The 26,100-nt window shown below is 39.8% G+C and overlaps 1 protein-coding gene across 2 annotated transcripts in view; it reads left to right on the forward strand.

Moving 5' to 3' along the window:
• Positions 1 to 10,147: 10,147 nt before the first annotated feature.
• The window catches only part of LOC109036829 (cyclin-dependent kinase 8), a 49,663-nt gene continuing 33,710 nt past the window's right edge, over positions 10,148 to 26,100 (forward strand). The window contains exons 1-2 of one of the 2 annotated variants that reach the window (XM_019051209.2): positions 10,148 to 10,433; positions 13,967 to 14,042. In XM_019051209.2, coding sequence (XP_018906754.1) covers positions 10,276 to 10,433; positions 13,967 to 14,042 — 234 coding nt within the window. In that variant the 5' untranslated portion in view covers positions 10,148 to 10,275. Of the gene's footprint in view, positions 10,572 to 13,966; positions 14,043 to 26,100 lie in introns of both variants that reach the window. The other variant, XM_019051210.2, reaches the window with a different exon arrangement.

The raw sequence follows: 26,100 nt of genomic DNA on the forward strand, positions 1-26,100 counted from the left end.
TGTTAAAAACCGTTAACGCGCGCTCGCAGCGAACCTGGCAGAGGGTGCGGTGAACTAACGCCGCAGCGGTCCACGATCGTACCTCTATAGTATGTTATTCCATGCAATGTTCTTTGTTTATCTATGATTTATTTATTTGTGTAGATACTTTAATACATTTTACTTTCGCAAACTAATGAAATTGTATAGATACATACCTTCGGCAGAGGTCAATGCGAAAGACTTTGATTTGAAGTATCTTATCAAAACACGAGCAAAGATGATTCAGTCAACTTCTGACGCAGAATCAAAGAGACTTGCTAATAATCAAATTAAAGGTAATGCTTGAAGTCAAGTATCTTTGATTTTGTGACACTCAGTTGATTTTTATCAGTACAACACTATTTCTCACTAAAAAGATTTCACTTAACAGAGCGGCGCCTTCGGCTAAAAGTACAATCCTGATTCCTGCTGCACACTACATACACACTTCCTTTGGCTTTCTCAACAGCAGTTGCTGCTGAGTAAAACGGTTAGAAATAACACTTCACATTAATACCAGTTTATGTACACGAAGACTGACGAAGATTGAAATGAAAATGGGAAACTTTTCACACTAAACTCTTCAAAACTGCAGGGCGACCACGAGGATACGAGGATCTAGAAACTTCTATGAGCACTACTGAGTGATAAGCCTAAATAGGTGGTGCATGGAAATATAAACAGGAAGACCCAATCATCGGTTTAGTTCACTACACCCTCTGCCAGGGAGCGCTGATGTCAGCGCTAACCGGAGTTGGGGGTCCTTATTTATTCTCTTGGTCCATGACAGGACCTCCTAAAGTACCTATATTAAGAGAGTATGGCCACTGGGTCCCATGGAGAATTGGAGAGGCTTAAATATGTTTATGTTTTGAATGAACCAATCGATATCGATACAATCTCACTCGTTTGATGTATCGATCCTTACCGGGGGCAGGACAATATTACCTACAACGGCATTACCTCCAAAAATCCAACATGGTCGAGCGAGAGATCGAAACTTTGGCAATGTGCCCAAATCGATCGGTCGAGGTTTCGAGATGTAAGGCTGTCTCGAATTTTACGATGTTGCCAAACCAAAAAGTAAGCATGAGGTTTCTTTATAGGTGTTTCTCACTTTCTACCATTGTCGATGGTCTGTGTCTGTGAGATTGTGCGAGTTGTGAGATAATCTGATAATCGCTCTCGAAACATGAGCATGAGCGTGAATTAAGCGTTGGAGGTTGCCGGCCAGGTTGGCCTAGTGGTCAGCGCGTCTGACTCTAGGCCAATAGGTCCCGGGTTCGAATCCCGGTGGTGGCGACAAATTTTCATGGAACTGACGAGTGGATCTGCAGAAACAGATTCCACTCGGCCTTAATCCCTGAAAATTTGAAAGCCTGGAGCATGGATGTGCCTAAATCCCATGATGTCTAAGGACAATAAATACTGTCTATCGATGGCTGTAGGTTCCAACGGAATATAAGCCACTAAACCAGCAAAAAAAAAAAAAAAAAAAAGAGTTAGAGGTTAGAATCCATTAAGTGAAATTGGTAGAAATGTATGTATTAAAAGGCATTGAATCACAGGATCAATTAGTTTCTCGTAGACTTTTCCCCTAATACTCGTGGATCGGGAGACTTGTAATTTAAGGAGTATGGGTGATGTGATTAGATTCGTGAAAAAGTGTAACCGCATTGCTTGCTTTTAACTAGCGCTTATGGTTTTGATGCAATGATTGTCATCAGTTAGTTTCCTCTACTACACGACCGCACCCTTTTGAAGGCAGATGATGAATAAAAGTGGTTACTTCAGTTTTTACTCTTTCTCTAAATTTTATGTTTTGGCGTCTCCGCTCCGAAATCACAAGGCTGCCGTGTTCCCTAGCTATGCAGATCGCTTGCTAAGTCTGCCCCCTGTGGAAAGTCTAATCATACCTAAGTTCTCTCCGGTTGGAATTTCTCTACTTCAATGTACGCAAAATAATATTTTGCAGCTGAAGAACACAGCATCTCTCTTGCGGCTATGAAACAATCCAGTTTTCTCTCTGAGCTAATAGATTTCATGATGTGCTTGACTTGACTGTAGCTTGATCAGTTAGGTACCTAGTTCATCCAGGATGTCACCATGCTCTTCCACAACTCTTGTTGTTTAAACAATTAATGGGCTCCATTAATTAATGTTCGACAATGTTGTGGAAAAGCACGTCGATAGTCCGTCCAAGCATCGAAGGAGAAGTACATTTGTATGAAGGTTTGTCAAGTCTGGCTTAAAGTAAGTCATGTACCAGCCTTCCACCTATCAGCACATCTTACAGCGCCAGTTTTCTGACAAATAGACCAATTCTGCATTGTCAGACAATGATCTACCTTTTTTAGAATCCTTTCAGATGTTCCAGTAAACTGTAAACATCAAGTAAACATAAGCTCATTTTCTTCTTTTACTTTTACACAGAGATAGAAGAGATAGCAGCATAGAGTAAGAGTAGTTAGAGGTAAACTCTCCCGTATAGAACCCCTAAGAACTATACCATCATTGCAGCCTGATTAGCGGTTTTTTTGAAAGTTGATTTCTTACATGCGGAAAAAAATCAGCGATTCTCGTAAAATTTCTGGGGAAAAAAAATAGGAATAGTTGGTTAATAAATTAGGTATCGCTCGGCATACATAAGAGCTCCGCCGAGTGACGGAAAATTTCAAGGGGGATATTGTGGCAATTTCACGTAAAACTTATGAAACTTATGCGAATGAATGAGGCTGCTTATGAACCAACAAAAAAAAATGAAAATTCAATTTTGAATTTTTTATGAGATAAACTTCGTTGGAAAAAAAAACATTGTTAGTTGAACTTGCAAATCGTCGGCGTGATTTGTTACAGGCTGCGTAACTAACCCGTAAAAAGTACCTAAGTTTAAATGCATGGGAATATCCACCGAAAAAATTAAATTGCTCATTTAACAGTTTTGTACTTACAAACTGTCCGATTTGTTCCAAATGAGGAGCTTGGAGGACATGGCGCATAAATGCAGTTTTTGAAAAAATTAAGATATTAATGATATTAAGTAAAACTAGTCTTAATGCATATTCTGTGGAAAATTCGTTCCAAATTTCCAATTTTAAAGCATCAAAGAGTCAGTTTGAGCTTTCTCTCCGCCATGGATCCATGTAATTTCGAAACTTCAAACACGCATTTCTCGGAATAGCAAAAACTGCACTTATGTGCCCCTCAAATGTCCTTTTCAATAAGGGAAAGCTAATTGAGCTACGGGGGTGGTTGCATTAGCATTTTTTAATGGTAAAATCTACAATGAAACACCGTCGAACACTTCTTTTAACTACAGAATTGTTGAATCAGCAATTTCATTTTCTTCCGTGCATTGCAAATTTGATACTTCATGTGAATTTTTAAGACGAACGCCGCTCGTTCGCCTCGAAAAAAGTGAGTGTGGGTGGGTGCTTAGGGGAGCTATAAAATACCTAATTTTGAAATTCAGATTTTTTTCACTCTTTCTCATCTTCATAACCCACCTGTGACATACGTCTGCACTACTCAAAAAAGAAGAAGAAAAAAAACGTAACGTTTTGTATGATCCCCTTCCTCGAATTAGTATTCTGTAAGTAATGAATTTTGAATGAAATTTCGTAATAGTCGGCCTCCTAAGCTGCCGTGCTAAGGAAAAACGCCGTATGAACATTCAAGGGTTGCCAAATTTCCTTCGATACAATGTTAATTTTTGAGGAAATTCATGAATATTTTCCCTTGAAATTTTTAGGACTTTTCGGTGGAGTTACGAGCGAAATTATCTGAAAAAGTGGAGGGAAAATATTCATGAGTTTACCAGGAACTTCGTGTTTTTCAAAGGAAATGTGGCGACGCTTAAAGGTTCATACGGCGTTTTTCCTTAGCACGGCAGTATGGTGTAATGGTTGTAGCGCCAGCTCGATGATCGGGAGGTCCCGGGTACGATTCCCACCCAGACGACCCGAGTTTGATAGTCTCAAACAATGGTTGCCTGGGACTGGTTGAGGGGTTGGAGGGGGACGGGAATAAAGGGCAAGGATTGGTCCTTGTGCACTATTTGAAGTGGTAAAAAAAAAAAAATAGATAAAAAAAATAAAAACTCATGAAGTTTAACATCTCTGCGACCAACGCCCAAAACCGCAGGGGGACGTAACGTCACCGTTTTTTACCGGCTGATGAGAGCAGAGACCAGGGGAATATATTTTGCTGTCGACAGACTGATCGACCAACTGCCACAATCTCGACATTCCCATCCGATCATTCATGTTCTGTAGTATCGTTGAACATTTATTAGGAGAGTCCAAATGTCGCTTCATTTCATTGATATCCTTCATATATGGGCTGGGCCATTATCGGTCCGAGAAAATCAAACTAAGATCAACAAAGCGACTCACACAAGAAAAGCAACACAGTTCGGGGTCGTTTCGGCAGAGTTATGTCCAGAGTTGCTAAAAGAAATTTCATCGAATGAAATTTCTTTTTTCCCAATGAAATTTCTTTCGACCGACAAAATGTCAAAAATGCTAATTTTTCCTAACAGAATTTGTTTTTATTTTTAAAGAGAATAATATTCGTCAATTAGACCAGTTGAAGCGCGGTCTTCTCTCAGCTTTTCTCTTTTGGTCTTCTCTTACTCTTTCTCTTCTGGCAGTTCTGGCTCATCAAGTGGAGGGGGACCGGGGACCCTAACTTCAAATTTCAAACTGTTAATTTCTGAAAAAAATCAGAGACAAATGAAAAAATCATTTAAATTGTTTCAAAGATAGCTCAAGATCCCCCCCCCCCTCCCTTTTGTACAAAAAAAGAAGGATATACTATTAGGGGGTACTTAGTACTCGGATTCTTTATAGTCAAGAAATTTGTTTTGCTCCAAATATGAAAGCTAACGCCTTACTTTATCCGTAAAATTTATTTTGGTGTTCAACCGGTACGGCTGTGCGCTGTGTGTTCAACCAAAATTTAAGAAAAAAAATTCAAAATTATGTTTTTGCTGTTTTACTCAACTTTCTGGGCATTTCTAAAGTTCCCTTTCACAGTTTACCACGTGCATACAAATGAACTTAAGGAGATTCATAAGTTTCAAGGGTTTAATCCTGAATTCTGCGTGTTAAATGAAATTTCACGAAATTTCATGAAATTTCATGAAATTTCATTATGAAATTTCTTTTTATAATCTTTCATGAAATTTCTTAACTCTGGTCATGGACCAAGAGAATAAATAAGGACCCCCAACTCCGGTTAGCGCTGACATCAGCGCTCCCTGGCAGAGGGTGTAGTGAACTAAACCGATGATTGGGTTTTCCTGTTTATATTTCCATGCACCACCTATTTAGGCTTATCATTCAGTAGAGTCCCTTTATACTGAGAGTCAAGACAATTTGAATCCATTTCTGATTGGTTCCCGTATTTTAGGCCTCCACAGTGTCACAAACGGGAATAAAGATTACATTTTCACCAATTGCAAAGATTATAATCTGGAATGGACCAGGGAATTACGGGTTCGGCAAGGAACAAACGGAATGAGAGGAGGAACGGAGAAAGGCATTTGAGAATGGGCCGATCAAAGATTACGAAAAACGTTCAATTTCTGTAATCTTTATTCCCGTTTGTGACATCCATGAGCCGAATTGTCTTGACTCTCAGTATAAAGGGACTCTAATCATTCAGTAGTGCTCATAGAAGTTTCTAGATCCTCGTATCCTCGTGGTCGCCCTGCAGTTTTGAAGAGTTTAGTGTGAAAAGTTTCCCATTTTCATTTCAATCTTCGTCAGTCTTCGTGTACATAAACTGGTATTAATGTGAAGTGTTATTTCTAACCGTTTTACTCAGCAGCAACTGCTGTTGAGAAAGCCAAAGGAAGTGTGTATGTAGTGTGCAGCAGGAATCAGGATTGTACTTTTAGCCGAAGGCGCCTCTCTGTTAAGTGAAATCTTTTTAGTGAGAAATAGTGTTATACTGATAAAAATCAACTGAGTGTCACAAAATCAAAGATACTTGACTTCAAGCATTACCTTTAATTTGATTATTAGCAAGTCTCTTTGATTCTGCGTCAGAAGTTGACTGAATCATCTTTGCTCGTGTTTTGATAAGATACTTCAAATCAAAGTCTTTCGCATTGACCTCTGCAGAAGGTATGTATCTATACAATTTCATTAGTTTGCGAAAGTAAAATGTATTAAAGTATCTACACAAATAAATAAATCATAGATAAACAAAGAACATTGCATGGAATAACATACCATAGAGGTACGATCGTGGACCGCTGTGGCGTTAGTTCACCGCACCCTCTGCCAGGTTCGCTGCGAGCGCGCGTTAACGGTTTTTAACACAGGTTAGCATAGGGAGTTGGGAGTCCTTATTTATTCTCTTGGTCCATGGTTATGTGGACTAAAGTAGAGTACCTATATTGAGAGAGTATGGCCACTGGAGTTACCACCTCTGATTGGCTCAGCCATCTTAGGCTGAATGGAGCCCTTAGGACCCAAAAATGGCGGACGCCATAAAGTTAATGTAATGCAAAATGATTCAAAATGTAGTTGTCTTTGCTTATCGTAACGAGAACTTTACCCAAATGCACTATTGCGACTTTTTTACATATTTTTAAGGCTAATCGTGTGCAATTTTTGGGAAAAATGATCTTGGATGTAGTAAGGTTGGCAGCAAGTGCGGTTGGTGATAACCGTCAAAAGTTGGCAATGACCCCCCTCCCATCCTCAAAAACCAAAACAAAGCACCGCCATTTTTGGGTCCTAAGCCTCCTCCATGGGACCCAGTGACCATACTCTCTTAATATAGGTACTCTAGACTAAAGGGGTCAGTCGAGAAAACTATTTGTTTTGAACAATGTATCGCCTTCAATTTTCATTGCGATTAATCCACCGTACAACTGGCTTGTTGAGAAGAACGGGCATTTGCTGATAGGTTTCGCGCCTCCATTTCGACGTTTAACAAGCAACACATCATAAACCACAGACTGAGAATCTTTCCGACTGGCGACTTGGACCACTTGGACGGTCAACCGTTGGAATACGGCGGTTTACCCCGAATCTCCACCGCGGCGGTGCATGTTCGGGGATCGAGCACCTCAACGTTTTCATGTAAACAACTAAGATGGCGGCGCATATTGCGCGGGTGTTTTGAATTTACGGATCGCGGGCAAGATCCACACCTTGAGCGGACTGGAAGCAACCACGTACTTAATGAACATTTACATTTAAATGTTTTTTCAAGTTAATATTAAATCCTGATAGTCGAATGACGGAAGTTTTCTCCCGTTAGGACAAAAGTTGCAATGTCACCGTTTATCATTGCATTATAGGAGAGAAAAAGTAGCAGCCAGAAGTACGAGTCATGAGCGACCATCCTCAGCATCCATTCCTTCTTTTCACAGATTTTTTGTCATCACTTATCAGAGATGCAAAATGAAATTTAACATGATATGAAAGTTCACAGATTTCTAAGGAGGAGTGTACACCACTCGTAAAATTATCTTTAAATAAAATTAAGAGTTTGACTCTCATTTTGTTAAATATTGAGATTTTACTGATTCTACGCATTCCACAGCCTACTGAGCCTATTGCAGAAGTTCCACTTTCATGAAATTTTACCTTATATGAAATTGCATGCAATTTTGCATCTCTGTTCATCATGGAGCCCATTCAGCAGGCTATCAAGACTGAGGCTGCTTTAAAAATGTAAATGGTGCAAGCAAGAAAGGGGTTGGGCCTCTAGGAGGAACATACCTTTTCAAATTAAAATTTATCACAAGGGTGAAAATTCTCACACATCAGGCAAATAGGGATTGTCCCCTCCCCCTTATTCAGTGAGAGTACTAAAATTTTTCTGGGACAATTTTGGTCAATTTCACTGTGAAGTGTGAGTGTCAGCAGCGCCCAACTCCCTCCTCGCAGGCACAAGACTTCTCCAGTTAGATTCCCCGGGTCCAGCTGAAATAGCACAGCTACATTTAATCATTCAATCTAATCTTTCAAATCTACGTTTAGTTGTACGTTTATGGTAGACTTCAGACTTCGGTACTTGTCTGTTACGCATTTGCAAACATTTGTTTTTTTTTTTGTAACTGTCTTCAAAACACCAGCGTCATTGTCCGGTGGATTTTCCATCAGAGTCTACACACTTAGACTCATCACTGACCAATTTCTCTGGAATATCTAGCATAAATGGTTAAAATGTTGATTTCACTTTGCAGATAAAGTAGCTGGGGGCCTAAGAAAAAAATTTTCACTTATATTAACTTCTGTTAGGAGTCAATTGCCTGCATTAATTCGGGTTTAAGATCTTTACAAATCGAATATTATTATAAGATTTCACGAGAGAACGCATTATACATTCAGCCTAACTGGCTGCTGACCTTAAAAGAAGCATGTGGACTTTAGGTCTGGCTGTGTTGTGGGAGGCTGCGCAACAGAATCAAATGATTCTCTTGAGATAAATTCCTTCCCTCTAAACTAGAAAAGCCATTGATTCAGCTTTGTTCTGACCCCAACACGAGTAAAACAATCAGCCAAACAGGCAGCAAGCGTCATGAGATATTTAGGCATTTATCCTCTCTGTTATTTGCACTTGGTCTGGAAAATACTGAAATAATGGTTTATACTGCTGAGAGCAATGGAATTTGTTGGATGTTCGATGTCTTTTGCAAATATTGACACATTACGGCAAGAGGCCGGTGTTACCTCTGATGCATCAACGAAGAGGTATCACAAACAACTCCGAAGTTAAAAGTTACAAGATCAAGCAGCGCTACTACATTTAAATTTGAGAATACTAGATATTCATACCAATTAATCAGAAACGTTTGGAGACTTTTATACGTAAATTCTGGTGGAAAACCCACTTCATGAAGACATTAGAGTTGGTCCATGGTTGAGAGTGCCGAACACAGATTAGTCCAGATCGCTAACATCGGCGGAAGAGCGTGAGTAGCTTTGTGAGCGCCATTGGCGGGAAAATCCATGGGCATTTAAAACTAGGAACCAAAACTGAAATTTTGGCTATTTTCAGCAGATTTTCGGCGGGAGAATACTTCTTTTTCAGATTTTTGTGGGATGAAACGTTCCGAAGAATTCAAGAATTAGTTTCTCAGTAGAATTTATGTGGTTCAATATTTCCAGATTAAATAATTAAGGTGGAAATAAATGAAGAAGGAGAATTAATTAAAATACGAGTAAACAAGGCTAAAAATTATTGAAACACTTAAAGGCAAGACGTTTCGAGCTGCTACCAGCTCATTTTCAGCTGCAAAAACACATAAAAACAAGTAAAAAATTGAGTGGCGACCTGACCCCAGCCGTTATTATGAGTGGTTACGTGATAACGGCTGAGGTCAGGTCGCCACTCAATTTTTTACTTGTTTTTATGTGTTTTTGCAGCTGAAAATGAGCTGGTAGCAGCTCGAAACGTCTTGCCTTTAAGTGTTTCAATAATTTTTAGCCTTGTTTACCCGTATTTTAATTAATTCTCCTTCTTTATTCGTATAATCGGGCTATGTTTTTGTGCTTTATCGGTGGAAATAAACAAATCAGAGTTCATCAGTATACTGAGTAGATGACATTATTGAAAAAATTTGCAGATTATAATATATCATATTTTTGAAGTTTAAAGCCGTAGAAACCGAAAATTAAAGCAAAATCCTGCCAAAATGAGACTTTTGGTTCCTAGTTTTGAATTCCCGCCAGGCCCCCATGAGAGCAGTTAATTGCTACCAACTGTTGTAAGAATATTGAAACAGAATACTTAGCATAACATGCATAACAGTACTTGATAAAATCTTATTTGATCAAAAACCATTATTACACATTACTATTTATACTTTTTTCAAGCTTTATAATAAGATTCAATAGTAAATTTCTCTCGATCCGGTCAAGTTCTTTCACTACTGGTAGTGCCATCAATTTTCTAAAGTTGCCTAACCTGTAGCAAAATTACTCACGCTTCTGAAGCATATTGGCTAGATTGGATGTTAGCTAGCGATCTGGACTAATCTGTGGGTTGATCCAAGGTGCCGAACCCCCGAAAACGCACCGCCGCGGTGGAGATTCGAGGCAAACCGCCGAATTCCAACGGTTGACCGTCCAATGGTCCAGGCCAGTCGGCAAAGGTAGGGCAAAGGCAAAACCCTACCTACCATCTTCTTGGATCGGTTTTTGGTTATGTGCCGATGCAGCATGTAGAACTGTAGAAGTACTTATTTACCTCAAACTTATCTTCATAATAGTTGTCGCGGTCATTTAAATGAGTTATCTTCTATTGCTGCACATTATAATGGATCATGAATTCAAAGAGAGAACTGCGAATGAGCGGCCAAAAGTAGAGGATCTTTTTGATTACGAGGGTTGTAAAATCGGCCGTGGAACGTACGGTCATGTGTATAAAGCGAAACGGAAAGATGTGTAAGTTTTACTTCAAACTTTATCCCTCGCGTTATAAATGCTTCACCAATTTCTCTAAACATGCTTCTGTTTGCTGTGCGTCAGTAATTTTTTCATCCGGTTCAGCGACCAGTTTTCTCTTCATTTCCTCATGTCCCGGTACGTGACCCTTCAACCATACCATTCATCTCGTATATCATCTCATCATACGTGTTAAAAATTCGTCGCGGCTCCACTTCGTTCTATTGCGATGAAATGATGAGGAGAGTAGCTTTTTGACTTACGAACTTTCAAGTTTCCTTGCCATCCACTTTGAATTTTATGTGACAAAATTACTCCTTTTTTCTTCTTTATATTCTTAAGTTCAGTCATTTTTATGGGAACCTGGGTCTGGTATGGGCTCTACCCAGAAACTTAATCGGCACAGTTCATTGTTTCACATTGAACAAATTTTCCTATTTCCGCTTTCATTCTAAGACCTGCTGTGATGAACTTCGCAAGCTTTATTGTAACGGATCAAATTTTCTAATTCCTGTTGATGGTTTTCCCTTCTTCCTCTGTCTCTTCTTTCCCTAAAACATCCTTCCCTGTCATGCCATCAATTATCTTTTCTTCTCCTTTCATTCAGGACTTCACAAACTTTGATATTTTAAGATTTTGTATTCTATCTAAACATTGTTGAAGCTGGAACTCTGGAATCAAGACCGGTTTCATGATCAACCCTCCATACTTGCTCTTATTGCATCGAAAGACTCACTGACGTTAGAACCTATCAGACGCAGGAAGCATTACTGATTTCTTCTCTGTCTCTCTCTATGCGTACCATTAAGAGGCACCTTTAAGTTTTTCGATCGCTAACGAAAGTCATCCATACTTCAATCTTTGCTGAAAATTGATCTCTGTCTGCAGCCTGATCTCACAACGTTACAAGGTAGTCCGTTAATTGGAGATGAAGTCAAAACTTGTTTGGAAGTGAATACAAACTCATCGTTCGCTCTGCCTTAGACCAATTTGCCTTAAGTTGCCCTTTTTGCCTATCATGGACACTCTTATCTGCCCTTCTTGACTTAGCTGTTTGACCTACAAATGAATTAACCTCTCAATATCTGAATTCTTATTCAGCAGTCAGCTGAATTTTATGAGTTTGAATTGTACCGAAATTTTGAATTGAGTATCCGTGTGCTTAGTTCATGTCCTTACATACGTGAGATTCTCTAGTTCAGTAGGTACCTATCTCCTTCTATTTTTCAAATGCAGAATGCTTTCAAATTTATTTACTGTCATATAAGTATGAATTGTGTTTACGCAAGGACTAGAGAAAGGAACTTGTGATCTACTTCCATATAAAATCACCCTCTCGAGTTGCTGCAAATTGATAAATCTATACGATTTGGAACTTGGTTAATACCTCACTGTCTCAAAATTGCTCTTCCAGAGAATCTCCTTTGATAATGTCCCCTGTGTCTGCACTTCCATCACGACCCGACTTTACCATTCATTCCTTTTGCTTGAGGTATTCGGTTAAAAACAGTAATTACTCACTTGCCTCACTCAGCAAACTATGCTCCATATCAAGACCAATCCACACAGGTCAGTCATTGCGCATCTTTTTGAGATCCGCTCCCCCGCCTGGCCCTAACTCAGCGGCACTCAATGCTGCCTCACAATGGGTGCTCCCATAAGAAATACTTTGCAGGCACTCAATACTGCGTCACTGCGCAGTAGAAAACTCATCCTCGGGAATGACTGACCTATGTAGATTGGTCTTGCCCCATATAATGATAGCAGTCAAAACCTTGGAAGACTCCCCTCTCTCCTTGTCTTTTCTCCAGAATCTGCTGATTGATGATATTAGGAAAACCATTGATTTCATTTTACAAGCCAAACTCTCAATTTTGTCTGCACGTGAGGAAATCTTATTTAACACTCTTCTGTAAAATGCAGCTTGTCTGCAAAACATAGTGATTAAATTTTCTGTGTTGCAGTAGACTTTTGAGGTGATAAGCAATTCACTTCTAGCTGAGAGTAAGTTTCCTTTTTTGGCTGTCTATTGATACCTACTATTATTTTAACTTTCTCAGCCATCTCAAGATTTTTTGGGAATGGGCTGCTTTACCAAAAAAATCCTGAGATGGTTGAAGAAGTTTAAAATACTGGCAATTCACTTCTGATTCATGAAGGTAGATTATCAGTCTCATCCAATTGACGATTATTTCTCCCAACTATGATAGCCCCTGCAGATACGATTTCTGTTTCCAATACCAGGCCCAACCAATGGACGACTTATGACCAAGATATGTCTTCTGTTTCCTAGTTGCATTATTTGCAGTCTGAGTTGCTCATGGGCTCACCTGGTCAATTTTTTCTCAACAAGTAGTATCGGTTAAAAGAAAAAAAATTGATCGATCCCGTCATTGCACTTCTAATTAGAGTACCTTATAAAGGTACTCTACTTTTAGTCACTGTTTTAATGACAGCAAAATTTGAACTCAGTGAAAGGTTCTGTTGTGAGCATAAGATACAGTCGACTGAGAACACTTTCAATGAGTGAAGTTGCTCGAAATTAACAAGAAGTCTGAAATCAACTCCTTAGCGCTCGATCTGCGTAGTTTAGGTATAACTTGCTATTTCAAGTTTCGTGCGTCTGCGGGCAGTTTTTCTCAGTCATTGCCGACCAGGCTGGCACAGGTAGAGGAGTGAAAAAACTAGAGTACCTGTATAGCGAGAGTATGGACAGATCGCTTCATGGAGGGCTTAGGGCCCAAAAGTGCAGCCACCCTTCTAATTAACTTCTAACGCGCAAAATTTCACTGCCAGTCTGTAGATTCCAATTCTAACGAAGATGGCTAAGAAAGTACATAAATGAGCGTTCTTCCACCAAAATGAGTAAATTTATGCAAAAACCAAGTCAAATACGTGCTTTATAAACGATATTTCGTAACAATTGTATTAATAAATCGCTCTGGATAATTGAAATTCATAGGTTGGCTGCATTTCTGGGCCCTAACTTTATTCGCGGAGGCATCGGTGAAGGCCTGATGGATTTTCGGAGTTTCACTTCTGTCTATACTCTCATTATACAGGTACTCTAGAAAAAACTAGTAAGAGTAAAAAAAGGTTTCACTAACTTTTTCTATTATATATGATTTCAAGCGTGTTTCCTTACTCTTTCTTCATTTTGCAAAAACAAAAGCTTTGAATCAATCACAATCATACTCAAGGAGCGTTAATAACAGTTCGCGAGATCGTATGTTTATTTAGGTAAAGTCTCTCTCTGTTGAAACCTGACTGCCGACCACCAAGAAAAACTGCCTGCTTACAACGTAAATTTGTGAAAGGATTTTACAACATACGTAGATTGTGCGCTAAGGAGTGAATTTTTTACTTTTTATGTGATCAACGTGATTTTCGAGCAATTTTACATCACGACAGTTTATTTTGTTGGCTGTATCTCTTGCGTACAATAGACCCATTCCAATTTTGTGCATTTGGCAACCTTATTTATGCAAATTGAGCTCTTTAATTTTTAAAAAAAAATCACTTGTGTTTTACAGCTCTGATGGAAAAGACTATGCTTTAAAACGAATGGAAGGTACCAGTTTATCAATGTCAGCATGCAGAGAAATATCTGTAAGTGGCTCCTTTTTAACCAAAAAATTATCATGGCTCCAATGGCACCTATCAGCCTCTCCCTTGATTCAAGCTACTTCGTGGAAGACAATAAACATTTGAATCTACCTCATGCTTTGGTTATTGACCACAAATGGTGTTGTAAACTCTTCTTTTGTATAAACACCAAGCATGAAGCATGCACATCTTCGAGTTATTTTCACCTACTTTCAACAATTATCCTTCAAAAATATTGTTAGTTTCCTCCCTAGAAAGTAAAGAATTTACTTCCATTGTAAGTATTGTAAATTTAAGCAATGAAATTTTGAAAGGTAGAATTTACAACTGACCAAGACTTCTAACCAAAGCTGATGAGAATAAGCTACGGGTTACAAGTCTCAGATTTTGTCGCTGATCTTCTTGTGTTGCCTTGCCTTGTTTTTTTTTTTTAAAGGATGATGGTCTATCCTTTTGGGAACAGTGGTCCCGGTTAAATTGGCTGTAGATTTGATATGATGCATGCTTTAACCCACTGATCAAAAGTGTCAATGGGCGCTTTTCCCTATTGAAGGTTTACTCCCTTTTTGGGGGTGTGAAAGTTGTCAATTTATTGTTTAATTCGTAATTCTGACATCATGGGTTCAGTGGTCGCCTTTCCAATTTTCAAATGATTGGTTGAGCAATTATCATTGCCTGAATGTACTGCAGAGTATTCATTTCCAAAAACTGAGCCATGCTGTCTTTGTGTTGGGGGGGGGGGGGGGGGTTGACAACGCCAACCAAACTCGGGACAGCTAGACTGGGTGTGGCGAGTGGCATCAAACCGATGTTTGTACCATGTTTTGGAGACATTTTCAGGCAAATGAGGCCCGATGCATCATGGAAGGTCAACCAAAGTATGGGATAACACAATGCAGGATTCAAAACATCGTGTGTGTATCGGTGTGGTACGACTCGCTCACACCCGTTTTACTGTTCAAGTTCGGTGGCATCCCCGCTCCGCCAGTCCCCTTCCTTCCTCTTAGGGGCTAATTCTGAGCTGCATCTTGTTTAAAATTGCAAGGTGCAGTCGGTCTCATTCGCTTATAAAAGCCTCCGAAATAGGGTACCTATAATCATTGGTTCGCTTGAACATACTGCAGGGTATTCGGCTCCAAAAACTAAACCATGCTGTCTTGAGGTTGGAGGGCGGTTGACACAAACTGAACTCGGACAGTAAAACGGAAAATAGTATGTCGCATCAAATCCATGTTTTTACCATGTTTTGGAGACATTTTCATGCAAATGAAGCCGACTAGATCCTGAATAATCGACCACAATGCAGGTCGGAATCAGCCCCAAAGAAGAGGTAGGGGCACCGAACTCGGGCAGCAAAACGTGCTTTACTGATTCTCATCAAATCAATGCATGTACCTTATTTTGGAGGCTTCTTTAAGCAAATGAGGCCGACGGCATCATGAAATTTCAAACAAGATGCAGCTCAGAATTAGCTTCCAAGAGGAGGGAAGGGGACTGGCGGAGAACTTCCGGCGTGTTATCTCGTTGTGTTATCCCGTACTTTGGTTGACCTTTCATGATGCATCGGGCCTCATTTGCCTGAAAAATGCCGTGTAAGGTGTCGATTTGTGTGTATTTCCTGTCGTGCAACCCTATTATCCAGTCAGAAATCATCCTCAAGATCTGGAAAATGCTTGAATCCCATATGGCGGTCAAAATGACCTTTCCAGAAAAAAAAAACCTGTTAGAATGACGCTGTGTAAGGTATCGCTTATTGTGTACTTCTAGTCGCGCAACCTGATTCTGCGGTCAGAAATCATCCTCATTTCTGTTAGGGATTTTTCTTGGATGTCGCCCAGGCTACTGATCAAGTCCATCACCAACAGTTAGTAGAAAAAACATTGCAAGGGTGCTTCCTGGAAACCACACTAGGTCTATCGCCTCGTTTCTGACTGATAGATTTTTTAGGTTGCGTTTCGAGTATGATATCTCGTAATTTAAAGCAGTTTGTGCGGGAGTGCCTCAGGGATCGGTGGTATCCCTCCCCTTTTACCGCTTTTTCTGAAGATCACCCGCGATTTTTTTTCATGAAAGCGTTAGGGAAGGTCTCTAGATTGAAATAGTGAAAACCGGAAAATCGTAAGTGGGGCCGGTTTTTTTTTCTTTTCGGGTTTTTTCATTTTTAGGGTAAAATGGCGGCAGATACCAATATAACCCACAACCCGGTCAAACTAAGTTCAATTTCCATGTATGTTCCTCCTCGATGTGTAGGAGAGCATTAGGGTGTCCTAGAGTCCCTTTATACTGAGAGTCAAGACAACACCCTTCATGGAGTCACAAACGGGAATAAAGATTACAGAGATTGAACGTTTTTCGTAATCTTTGATCGGCCCATTCTCGAATTCCTTTCTTCGTTCCTTCCCTCATTCCGTTTGTTCCTTGCCGAACCCGTAATTCCCCGGTCCATTCCAGATTATAATCTTTGCAATCGGTGAAACTGTAATCTTTATTCCCGTTTGTGACACTGTGAAGGCCTAAAATACGGGAACCAATCAGAAATGGATTCAAATTGTCTTGACTCTCAGTATAAAGGGACTCTAGGGTGTCCCATTTTGGACCTTAAAAAAAAATTGCGAAATTCAACAGAGATACTTGCCAAAAACTTGTCTCATGGTTAGAAAAAAATCACAAACAAATCTCAGGGTCGTAGCTAAAGGTTAAATGGTCCCGCAACTCCCGCAAGGCACTTAAGTGGTTTTACCGATTTCTCATCTTGGCGATCTTAGCTATTTTGCAGATTTTTTTCCGGTAAATGTAATCAAGCTAGAAAGTCGCAAATGCGGATAATGAGACTTCTGATACTATATTTTAAGAGAAAAATAACATTTGGGACCCACAAGGATCAGAAATCCCTCATTCTTAGCTCTCAAAATGCCTAAATCAGCAATTTTAGCATTTTGTAGTCAAACCAGTGCTCGACTGTTGCTGCATTTGACGCGCTGTTTTACAATGATCCCATCTGAGGAGCAAAAAGTTCTTCAAATTTGTCCATTAGAGGTGTAAGAGGGTCACTTTGGCCAATTTTCGTCGATATTAAACTTTGCGCTCATTGTTTAAAATTTTTTTTTTAGAATTTTCCTGTTTTTCATCAGTTTTTGAAATGGTTTATAAAGGGCGACTTATCTTACACCAGAATGTAACTCCTTTGGCCAACAATGTGTTGGCCAACAACGAGGTGGTCAAATCCTTCTTCTTAAAAAGTTTTTGGATTCAAAGCCTCCCAAAAAAAGCTGATGTTGCCATATTTTATCGCCTGAAAACACAAAAAACCGAGTATCTATTTCAGTATTCGGAGGCTGTATCTCACCGAGCTCATTAAGCAAAGTTCAGCTAACCTTGAATTTTCATTCATTATGATCGCATTACTAGTGATTATGTACATGTATTTATCAATAGAGCCTCCCACCGCGGCGCGACGTTGCCACATATCATCGGTAAAAGTCGATAAAAATCCGCGTTTCCCTAGATTTGCGCCATTTTTCGGATATTGCACATGGAATATACATGTAAAACTGAAATTGCAGTCCTTTTGGACTGACACCGATCCCTAGGAATGCTGCTTCCTAATTTCCCAATTTTTTTCTCAAACCGCATATTGCAAATTCTCCTACCCTCCCAAAGTCCTTCAAACAGATTGCACTCCCTCATTTTCTCTAAGACCCCCTATCTTCACGCATCCACTGGGCGTTCTTTTTGTCTCCTCCCAGGGAAACGCAATCCTTGCCATGATTCATCCACCCTTTTACTTCCACTATGCGGTTACAAAGAAAATCCCGTTACAGAAATGAGGATGATTTCTGACCACAGAATCGGGTTGCACGACTAGAAGTATTTTTGTCATTCATGCCATTTTTTTAATACATTTCTCTGGACCTGTGAAAGCATTATTCTTCTGTAGGTATGTAGTGATACAGTTTCGTGGAAAAGGTAATGAAGGTGATCCTGCAAAGGCATTGAGGGTGAGCGTTAGTCTTAGCCCTCTCACATTTCTGTATTTTGAACTGTTCAAGCCAACCATGACGGTGTATTAAGACACAAATCGACTTTTCCCGAAAAATAGAGGGCAAGGGGAAAAAAAGAAGGTCATTTTTTTATTTTGCACCCATAAATTTAAAACAATATTTTTCACCGGTCCAGGAAAATTTATAAAATAAAAACTGCATCCATGAAAAATAAGTTACATTAGCTTATTTTTCCGGGAATACGAGTATTTCTAGGTAACTGGAGGGTGATAGCAAAGAGTCGAAGCCATTTTCGGACTCAGCAATTCAAAATACACCTAGAAGATATATCTTATGCGTATGAGTTACATTTTACGTACAGGGTGTTCGAAAAGTCCCCTCCCCCCCCTCTAACTTTTGACCTAATTGAGGTAGAGATTTGAAACTTGGAGGGTGTTCCTAGATCAAAGGGAGCTACTTTTTGACCCCCCCCCCCAAAATTTTAGGGGGTCCCATTTTGGGGGGGTTACGGACCCTAACTTTCAATTTTCAAATGGGAAGACCCCCTTTGTGATACCTCGTTCGAAAGAGCATAAAAAAAGGAACTTTTCCGTGCAAACCGGAAGTCATTATCTCAAACCGTTTCAAAATGGCGGCCGGTCAAAGTTCCAAATGGCCGAAAATTGGCACCTCTGCTATTTGCAAATGGATTCGCTTGAAACTCGGTATATGGGGGTATTTTGGCACGAGAAAAACGAATTTGACGTTAGATTTTCAAAAAAACCCTAATTTTTCAAAATGGCGACCGGTTTAGGCTCAAAGTGGTCGAAAATTTGACAAACTCGATTTTTTTGCCAATGGATTCACCTGAAATTCGGTATCTGGGGGTATTTTGACCCGAAAATAACGAATTCAACGTTAGATTTTTAAACGAACCCTAATTTTTCAAAATGGCCGCCAATTAAAGTTCAAAATGGTCAACAATTGGCAACCTCGACTTTTTGCCGATAGATTCGCCTGAAACTCGGTGAAATAACGTCGAATTCGTTTGTCTCCCACTCAGATACCCTCAAACACCGAGTTTGAGGCGAATCTATCGGCAAAAAGTCGAGGTTGCCAATTGTTGACCATTTTGAACTTTAATCGGCGGCCATTTTGAAAAATTAGGGTTTGTTTAAAAATCTAACGTTGAATTCGTTATTCTCGGGTCAAAATACCCCCAGATACCGAATTTCAGGTGAATCCATTGGCCAAAAAATCGAGTTTGTCAAATTTTCGACCACTTTGAGCCTAAACCGGTCGCCATTTTGAAAAATTAGGGTTTTTTTTGAAAATCTAACGTCAAATTCGTTTTTCTCGTGCCAAAATACCTCCAGATACCGAGTTTCAAGCGAATCCATGTGCAAATATCAGAGGTGCCAATTTTCGGTCATTAGGAACTTTGACCGGCCGCCATTTTGAAACGGTTTGAGATAATGACTTCCGGTTTGCGCGAAAAAGTTTCTTTTTTTATGCTCTTTCGAACGAGGTATCACAAAGGGGGTCTTCCCATTTGAAAATTAAAAGTTAGGGTCCGTAACCCCCCCAAAATGGGACCCCCCAAAATTTTGGGGGGGTCAAAAAGTAGCTCCCTTTGATCTAGGAACACCCTCCAAGTTTCAAATCTCTACCTCAATGAGGTCAAAAGTTAGAGGGGGGAGGGGACTTTTCGAACACCCTGTATATTAGGTAGGGTGTAACAGTCGCAGAAACATTGAAAATTCCAAAAATACTATTTTTCTCGATTATAATCAACATTTTCAGAACAGTGGTGAGTGATAACAAAGTCCTGATTCCATATTTGAGATTTTTAGCTTTTTTTACTTAAGAATCAATTTTTATCGCATGTGAAAGATTCTTTAAATTTCTTTAGAAGTGGGTACAGTCCAGGAAAGCATGTTTACACCCCTGTCGACCCGGAATGATCAAATCTTCTAGGGGTGTTATCAAAAACAAGTGGAGGTCCAATTCGGGTTCAATGAATCTGAACTCATCAAGGCAGACCCAAAAAAGATCTCGGGAAATTTCAGAAACTTTTTACAACAGGAAAGTTGTCAAAAACATAAACAAAAAAGCTCGCTCTCCCTGGAAAATTGACTTTTCCGTGAAATTGGTGCGCGAAAGAAAAAATCTTAGATCATATTTAGGTAAAGCAGTTCGAAATTACGCAAGGATAAATTTATTGCATGTTGGAGAAATGTATCTTCAATTTACGTGGAATTTAGAAAAGCATATATTAAGACTCGGAAAAATTGGCTTTACCGGAAAACTGGAAGGTGATCAAAATAAATCTAGGTCATATTCGAAATTAACAGCTCAAAATACACGGCATTCGCGCTTCTACGGGTCCAGAGAAATGTATCAAAAAATGGCATTAAAGACAAAAATACCTCAAATTTACGCGTTTTTCCGGAAAAAAGTGGCTATTCTGGAAAACTGAGAAGTGACGGGCAAAAATGTAGAGGCCACTTTTGTACTCAGCGGCTTAAGTACATCGGAAGTGACGTATCTTGTACTCGAGAAAAATTTTACGGTCACATTATGCGGGGGCAGTGGTCCAAATATAGCAAAAAGTGCACATTTTCCGGGAAAATCGGCATTTCTGGAAAATTGGAGGGTGATAGGAAAAATTAGAGGTCATTTCCGAAATCAGCGCCTCAAAATAAATAAGGATCACCTTATTTCGTATCGAGGATACTTGCGTCATTTTGTTTGTTCCACCGTGATATCCTGTAGTGATGCGATGAACTTTATGAATGAAATGAAATTGCCGTCATGGGTCCAATTATGGTCACGCGGGGATGATGATGGTATCAAATTAATCGACTTAGGGGTACTTTTCCGGATCCGTCCAGTGAGACAAAGCTTTGATTTCAGTTTCTTCAAGCTTTTTAGAACAAAATGATCTTAACGGATCTAGTAGCAACCGAATTACACGGCAGTGAAGGGCGCCAACGACCCCATAAGGATCACGCGCCGTGTGACGCGCACCGTCGCGTTTCACTTAAATTGCTCTCGTGGGTTTGTTTCCCATCGCACAAATTTGGTTTTGGTATCAAATTAAACCCAAATCAAGCCTACGTCTACTTTCAGTAACGAAACACTCATATTTATTCGCCCATTAGGCTTTATCTAACGACAAAATTTTTGTTTTTCTGGAAAATTTTGAAAAATTATCATGTTAACGCCAAAATTGTTTAAGTAGCTAGTTTTCCATGAGTATAACTGCTTATCAAAGAAAATTGATTAAGATTGATCGCACAGCAACCAAGATACAGCGCATTGAAGGGTCGCGTCGGCCGTCTAGAGCGCCGAAACGGGTCCCACGGCGCGAAGCGCACAACACTTAATTGCTCTCACGCGCGTATTTACTATCGCACAAAAATCGTTTTGGTATCAAATTAAAGGTCAGGCATTTCTACGACTCCGCCAGAGAAGGCAACAAGTCCATCCATTTTCTAGCCTGTTAAAAAGTTATTTGACCTTGAAAGTTCCAAAAATTTGAACATTTTTAATTTTTCCCAATTTAGAAACAAAATTTAAAACTGACAGGAAAATTGATAAGGTATAAAATGATTTTCCTGAAAATTACCTTTCATTTAAAAAAAAGTTGATCATAACTGGATCAATAGCGACCGAAGGATAGCGCTTTGAAAAAATCCAAAATGGCGGACTTTAACGGCCGCCATCTTGCTCAGTTGCGGGTCTCAGAGTGTTTCCCCTTTCAGAATTACTACTGAGAGCACCACCACTGAGCCCTAAAAGCGGCATATTCCAATTAAAAAGTACAGGGTTTTTTAGCGTAGTCACAAGCGGGAACTTCAAAGGACTACGTGCAAAACGGGTCATTTGGGGCTCGGGGCGGATACCTTTGAGACTTGCCCTATTCATTCACCTAACAATGCCCCATCTTTTCCCAAAGTTTCAAGCCCCCCAAAAATTTTGGGGAGACGCGGCGGGGGGTCAAAGTTCAAAACCGGCAAAATTTTCGCGAATTTATTGCTCGAAAACCAAGAAGTTTTCGTAAACGCGGTTTAAACGAGCGTATTCAGCGTGACGAGAGCTTTCAGAAAATGTATAACATCATAGGGTTTTGTCAACTTCAGCTCGAGTTATCGCCTCTGAAGCGCCGGAACGCTCAAAAGAGACCCCTTATTTTTTCAAGTTTGGGCCGATTTACAAAAAAGCCATTTTTTTAATTTCATGAAAAACTGATATGTTGTTCCTGACTCTCTGTAGCCCCTCTAGCTCTTTACCGCATGCTGGGGAAATGTTTTGGTCGCGAGTTATAAGAGCAGAAAGGAGCGAAGGTCGGGAAAATCGGCTATTTTAAACTGCGCGCGCGGCGTTGATCGGAGGGAAAACGTCCCCTCCCACTCATTTCGGTGAATCACACTCCTCTGCCGACCTCGCATAGTTGCCACATGGCTCCTGATCCGTCGCCGCGCGCAGTTTAAAATAGCCGATTTTTCCGACCTTCGCTCCTTTCCGCTCTTATAACTCGCGACCAAAACATTTCCCCAGCATGCGGTAAAGAGCTAGAGGGGCTACAGAGAGTCAGGAACAACATATCAGTTTTTCATGAAATTAAAAAAATGGCTTTTTTTTAAATCGGCCCAAACTTGAAAAAATAAGGGGTCTCTTTTGAGCGTTCCGGCGCTTCAGAGGCGATAACTCGAGCTGAAGTTGACAAAACCCTATGATGTTATACATTTTCTGAAAGCTCTCGTCACGCTGAATACGCTCGTTTAAACCGCGTTTACGAAAACTTCTTGGTTTTCGAGCAATAAATTCGCGAAAATTTTGCCGGTTTTGAACTTTGACCCCCCGCCGCGTCTCCCCAGAATTTTTGGGGGGCTTGAAACTTTGGGAAAAGATGGGGCATTGTTAGGTGAATGAATAGGGCAAGTCTCAAAGGTATCCGCCCCGAGCCCCAAATGGCCCGTTTTGCACGTAGTCCTTTGGGACAATCGCGTTTTTCTGTCAATTTCTGAATTTTTTTCCCCCCTCTAAAATGTAGCTCCGGCTTTGAAATTTTTTAAGGTAACACACTTTCTACGGTACTTTACAAGAAAAGTAACGAACTTTACCCTACCACTTTTAAAATGCCCTTTTCCACCCCTGAAATTGGCCTAATCGTGCGATTTCGCCGATTTTTCGTAACATTCTGCTGGTACGGTTCTCTTGAACGAGTTTAAATTTTTGGACCAATCAAAACCGAAAACGCTTCAGTCGCACGCTTTTATTTCACGTCAGGGCATCGATACATCTATTAACTTTATCGATTTTTTCCGATTTTACAAGGAACATCGGTGGTTTCCGGGATCGATATTCGTCAGTATCGGTTAACGACAGAATTAATGCTCCTTGTAAAATCGGAAAAAATCGATAAAACGAATCGATGTATTGATTCCTTGACGTGAAATTCGAGTTTTACGTGAACAAATAGTGTGGTCTCGATAGGCTGAGCCAAAGACATTGATAGAGTAGACCGTGCGCTGTGAAATTGAGCGGTGGTCACTTCTCTTTTATTCGCATGCCGCACCGACCGATGAGTGCGGGAACACTGACACAGCACCGCACATTGGGACGAGCCCATTACAGAAACGGGACATTCACGGTAAAAATGAAAATCATTATAAGCAAAAACCAAGGGTGTAGAAGTTACCTGGAGGGTCTAAACTTCCAGAATAACGAAGATTTTAACAATTTAATTTAGGAATATTCAAATGACAGGCGTAGAGAAACGCGTGTTTCGGAAAAATGAAAAAAAGAGGTAAAAGCGCACGTATACAAATGTTGCTCCTCTAGCTTCCGAGATGATTTCAAATGCAATTTTTTGTTATAACAATTGAATACAAACATAGACTATTCGTTTACGTCATTGGTGATGATTACTTTTAACTTCCTGGGGGTCAGAGAGTGAATTCCAAATCGACAAGTCAAAAAACTAAACTTCAAACTTCCATTAGAGTTTTAAAAAAATGTCCAGACTTGTCCAAGAAACGGTTTGCATATCGAGATTCTACGTATCCTTAGCTTTCAGAATCATATTAGTTTTCATCCGACTTCTTCCGACTTTGGAAGTTACAAGGGAAAACATGAGCGCGGTTCGCTTAAAATCGATCGCTTTCTCAGGCCAACTGACGGTTGAGGTTGAGCGCAACGGGCTGCGTTGCTGGCCGCCGCGCTGCCGCTGCGTTGCTTATCAGCTTGCTGCAATGCTTATCTGATATCTAGGATACTGATTGCTATCGTCTTTTTTTGTAGAGCAATTTTTTATTTTGAATTTGCAAAGAATCGGATGATGTCGTGATGGAAACGGTCCTTAGAATCGGAGCTGAAATTAAAAAACATAAAATATTGTATTTCCTTCGGAAAATACACTAATAATATCAACCAATGTAGCGACAGTTTGACAGTATCCCATGATTTTTATTCCAGCATATTCGATGGAAAAATTTGCAATGTATTGATTGGCAATAAATCCTCATCCTTATGAACGATATCTCAGAAGTGCAGAAAAGACCCCTAAGAAACTCGGAGTTTCTAAAGTATGGAATTTTGCCTTGACATCTTAAGATTAGAGCTTTTGAGTGTCTGTTGCATATTTCGTATAATCAGGATTTTAAAAAATGGCGCTCAAAAGGGAAGAAGAAAAGTCCTTGAAAAAAAACGGAGAAAAAGCATCTGTGTCAAAGAATGATAATATTTGGGAGCAACCTATTCAATTATGATTTTCGGATTCATACTTTAATGTCTGCCCATTGATGAACTCATTCCCCTATAGTAAAATATCGATGCGGTTTTTGCGATAGGTAAGAAGACGGTAGGGGGGGGGGGTGTTGTTTCTTAATAAAAGCATTTCTCAATTTCAGGAAAAGTGAATTCATTTTCTTTTTCAATGAAAAAAAAAAGCAAACGACACGCGCGTTAAATCTCTGCCATAATCATGCTAATCTGTTTATCAAATAGATTAAAACAGAGACTTGGCAACATCACTTTTTGGCGGGATTGTCACCATGAACCAAATACTGAATATAATATTGGATTCCTTTTCCCAAAAAGACCGAAAATGTCTAGTTTTGAGAAGATCGGCGAAAAATTATCGTCTAATGTGCGAATGTCCCGTTTTGACACCTTTTCGTCCCACTGTGCACCGGTGAGGTAGTGAGTCCCAGCTGTCCCCAGCTCGAGGTAAACGAACAATGTGCTTATACGAGGTTGGTACGGTTCGGCTCCGAAATCTTTAATTATTAATTGCTTAGTGCGAATATTTTCGGCTGATCTGTTCTTTAATTACAGTAAAAGCTCGTTAAGACGAAATATGAAGGGACCTAACAAAATTTCGTCATAAGCGGCTTTTCGTCTTAACCGTTTTCCGCTTAAGACGAAATTTTTCGGCATAAGCGGCAACTGCGCTTTGAAGTTGCGCTGGTTACAAAACGAAATCCAAATTTTGAATTTTTTTAAAATACGCAAATCGGTTTATCGTCAACTGTCGATTGCATCTCAGTCATCCAGCAAAACAGAGGATACCCACGCTCTACTCTCAATCTACTCTTTTTATGTCAAGGTATGTAAAATTAAGTCTATTTTCCCTAAGAGTGGGCTCTTTTTTGTCGTTTTTACCCAATTTCAGGGGGAAAAATCGGAAATTTTTCTTCATCTCAACCGGCTTTGGTTACGGGTCAAAATTTCGAAATTTCGTCTTATCCGTATTTTTTTTTACATTGACTCTTATGGAAGTGTCTAGAGACCGAAAAAAATTTCGTCTTAAGCGGATTTTCGTCTTAACCGTATTTCGTCTTAACGAGCCTTTACTGTATAATCAAATGTTTCTGTGTGAAGATGTGTTTTAGTTTTCACGATTAAACACCACACAACTCTCAATTTATGGTGTGCTTATACATGAGCAAATTTGTGAAGATTGATGAACCGGACAAGAGACAAGAATGTTTATGGCCCGATGATAATTTTTAAACTTTGACTACATTTAGCCTTAAGGAACTACTATTTTTGGTTCATTTGTTTTATTACCT

This window comes from Bemisia tabaci, chromosome 1 (genome assembly GCF_918797505.1).
Source record: "Bemisia tabaci chromosome 1, PGI_BMITA_v3".
NCBI lineage: Eukaryota > Metazoa > Arthropoda > Insecta > Hemiptera > Aleyrodidae > Bemisia > Bemisia tabaci.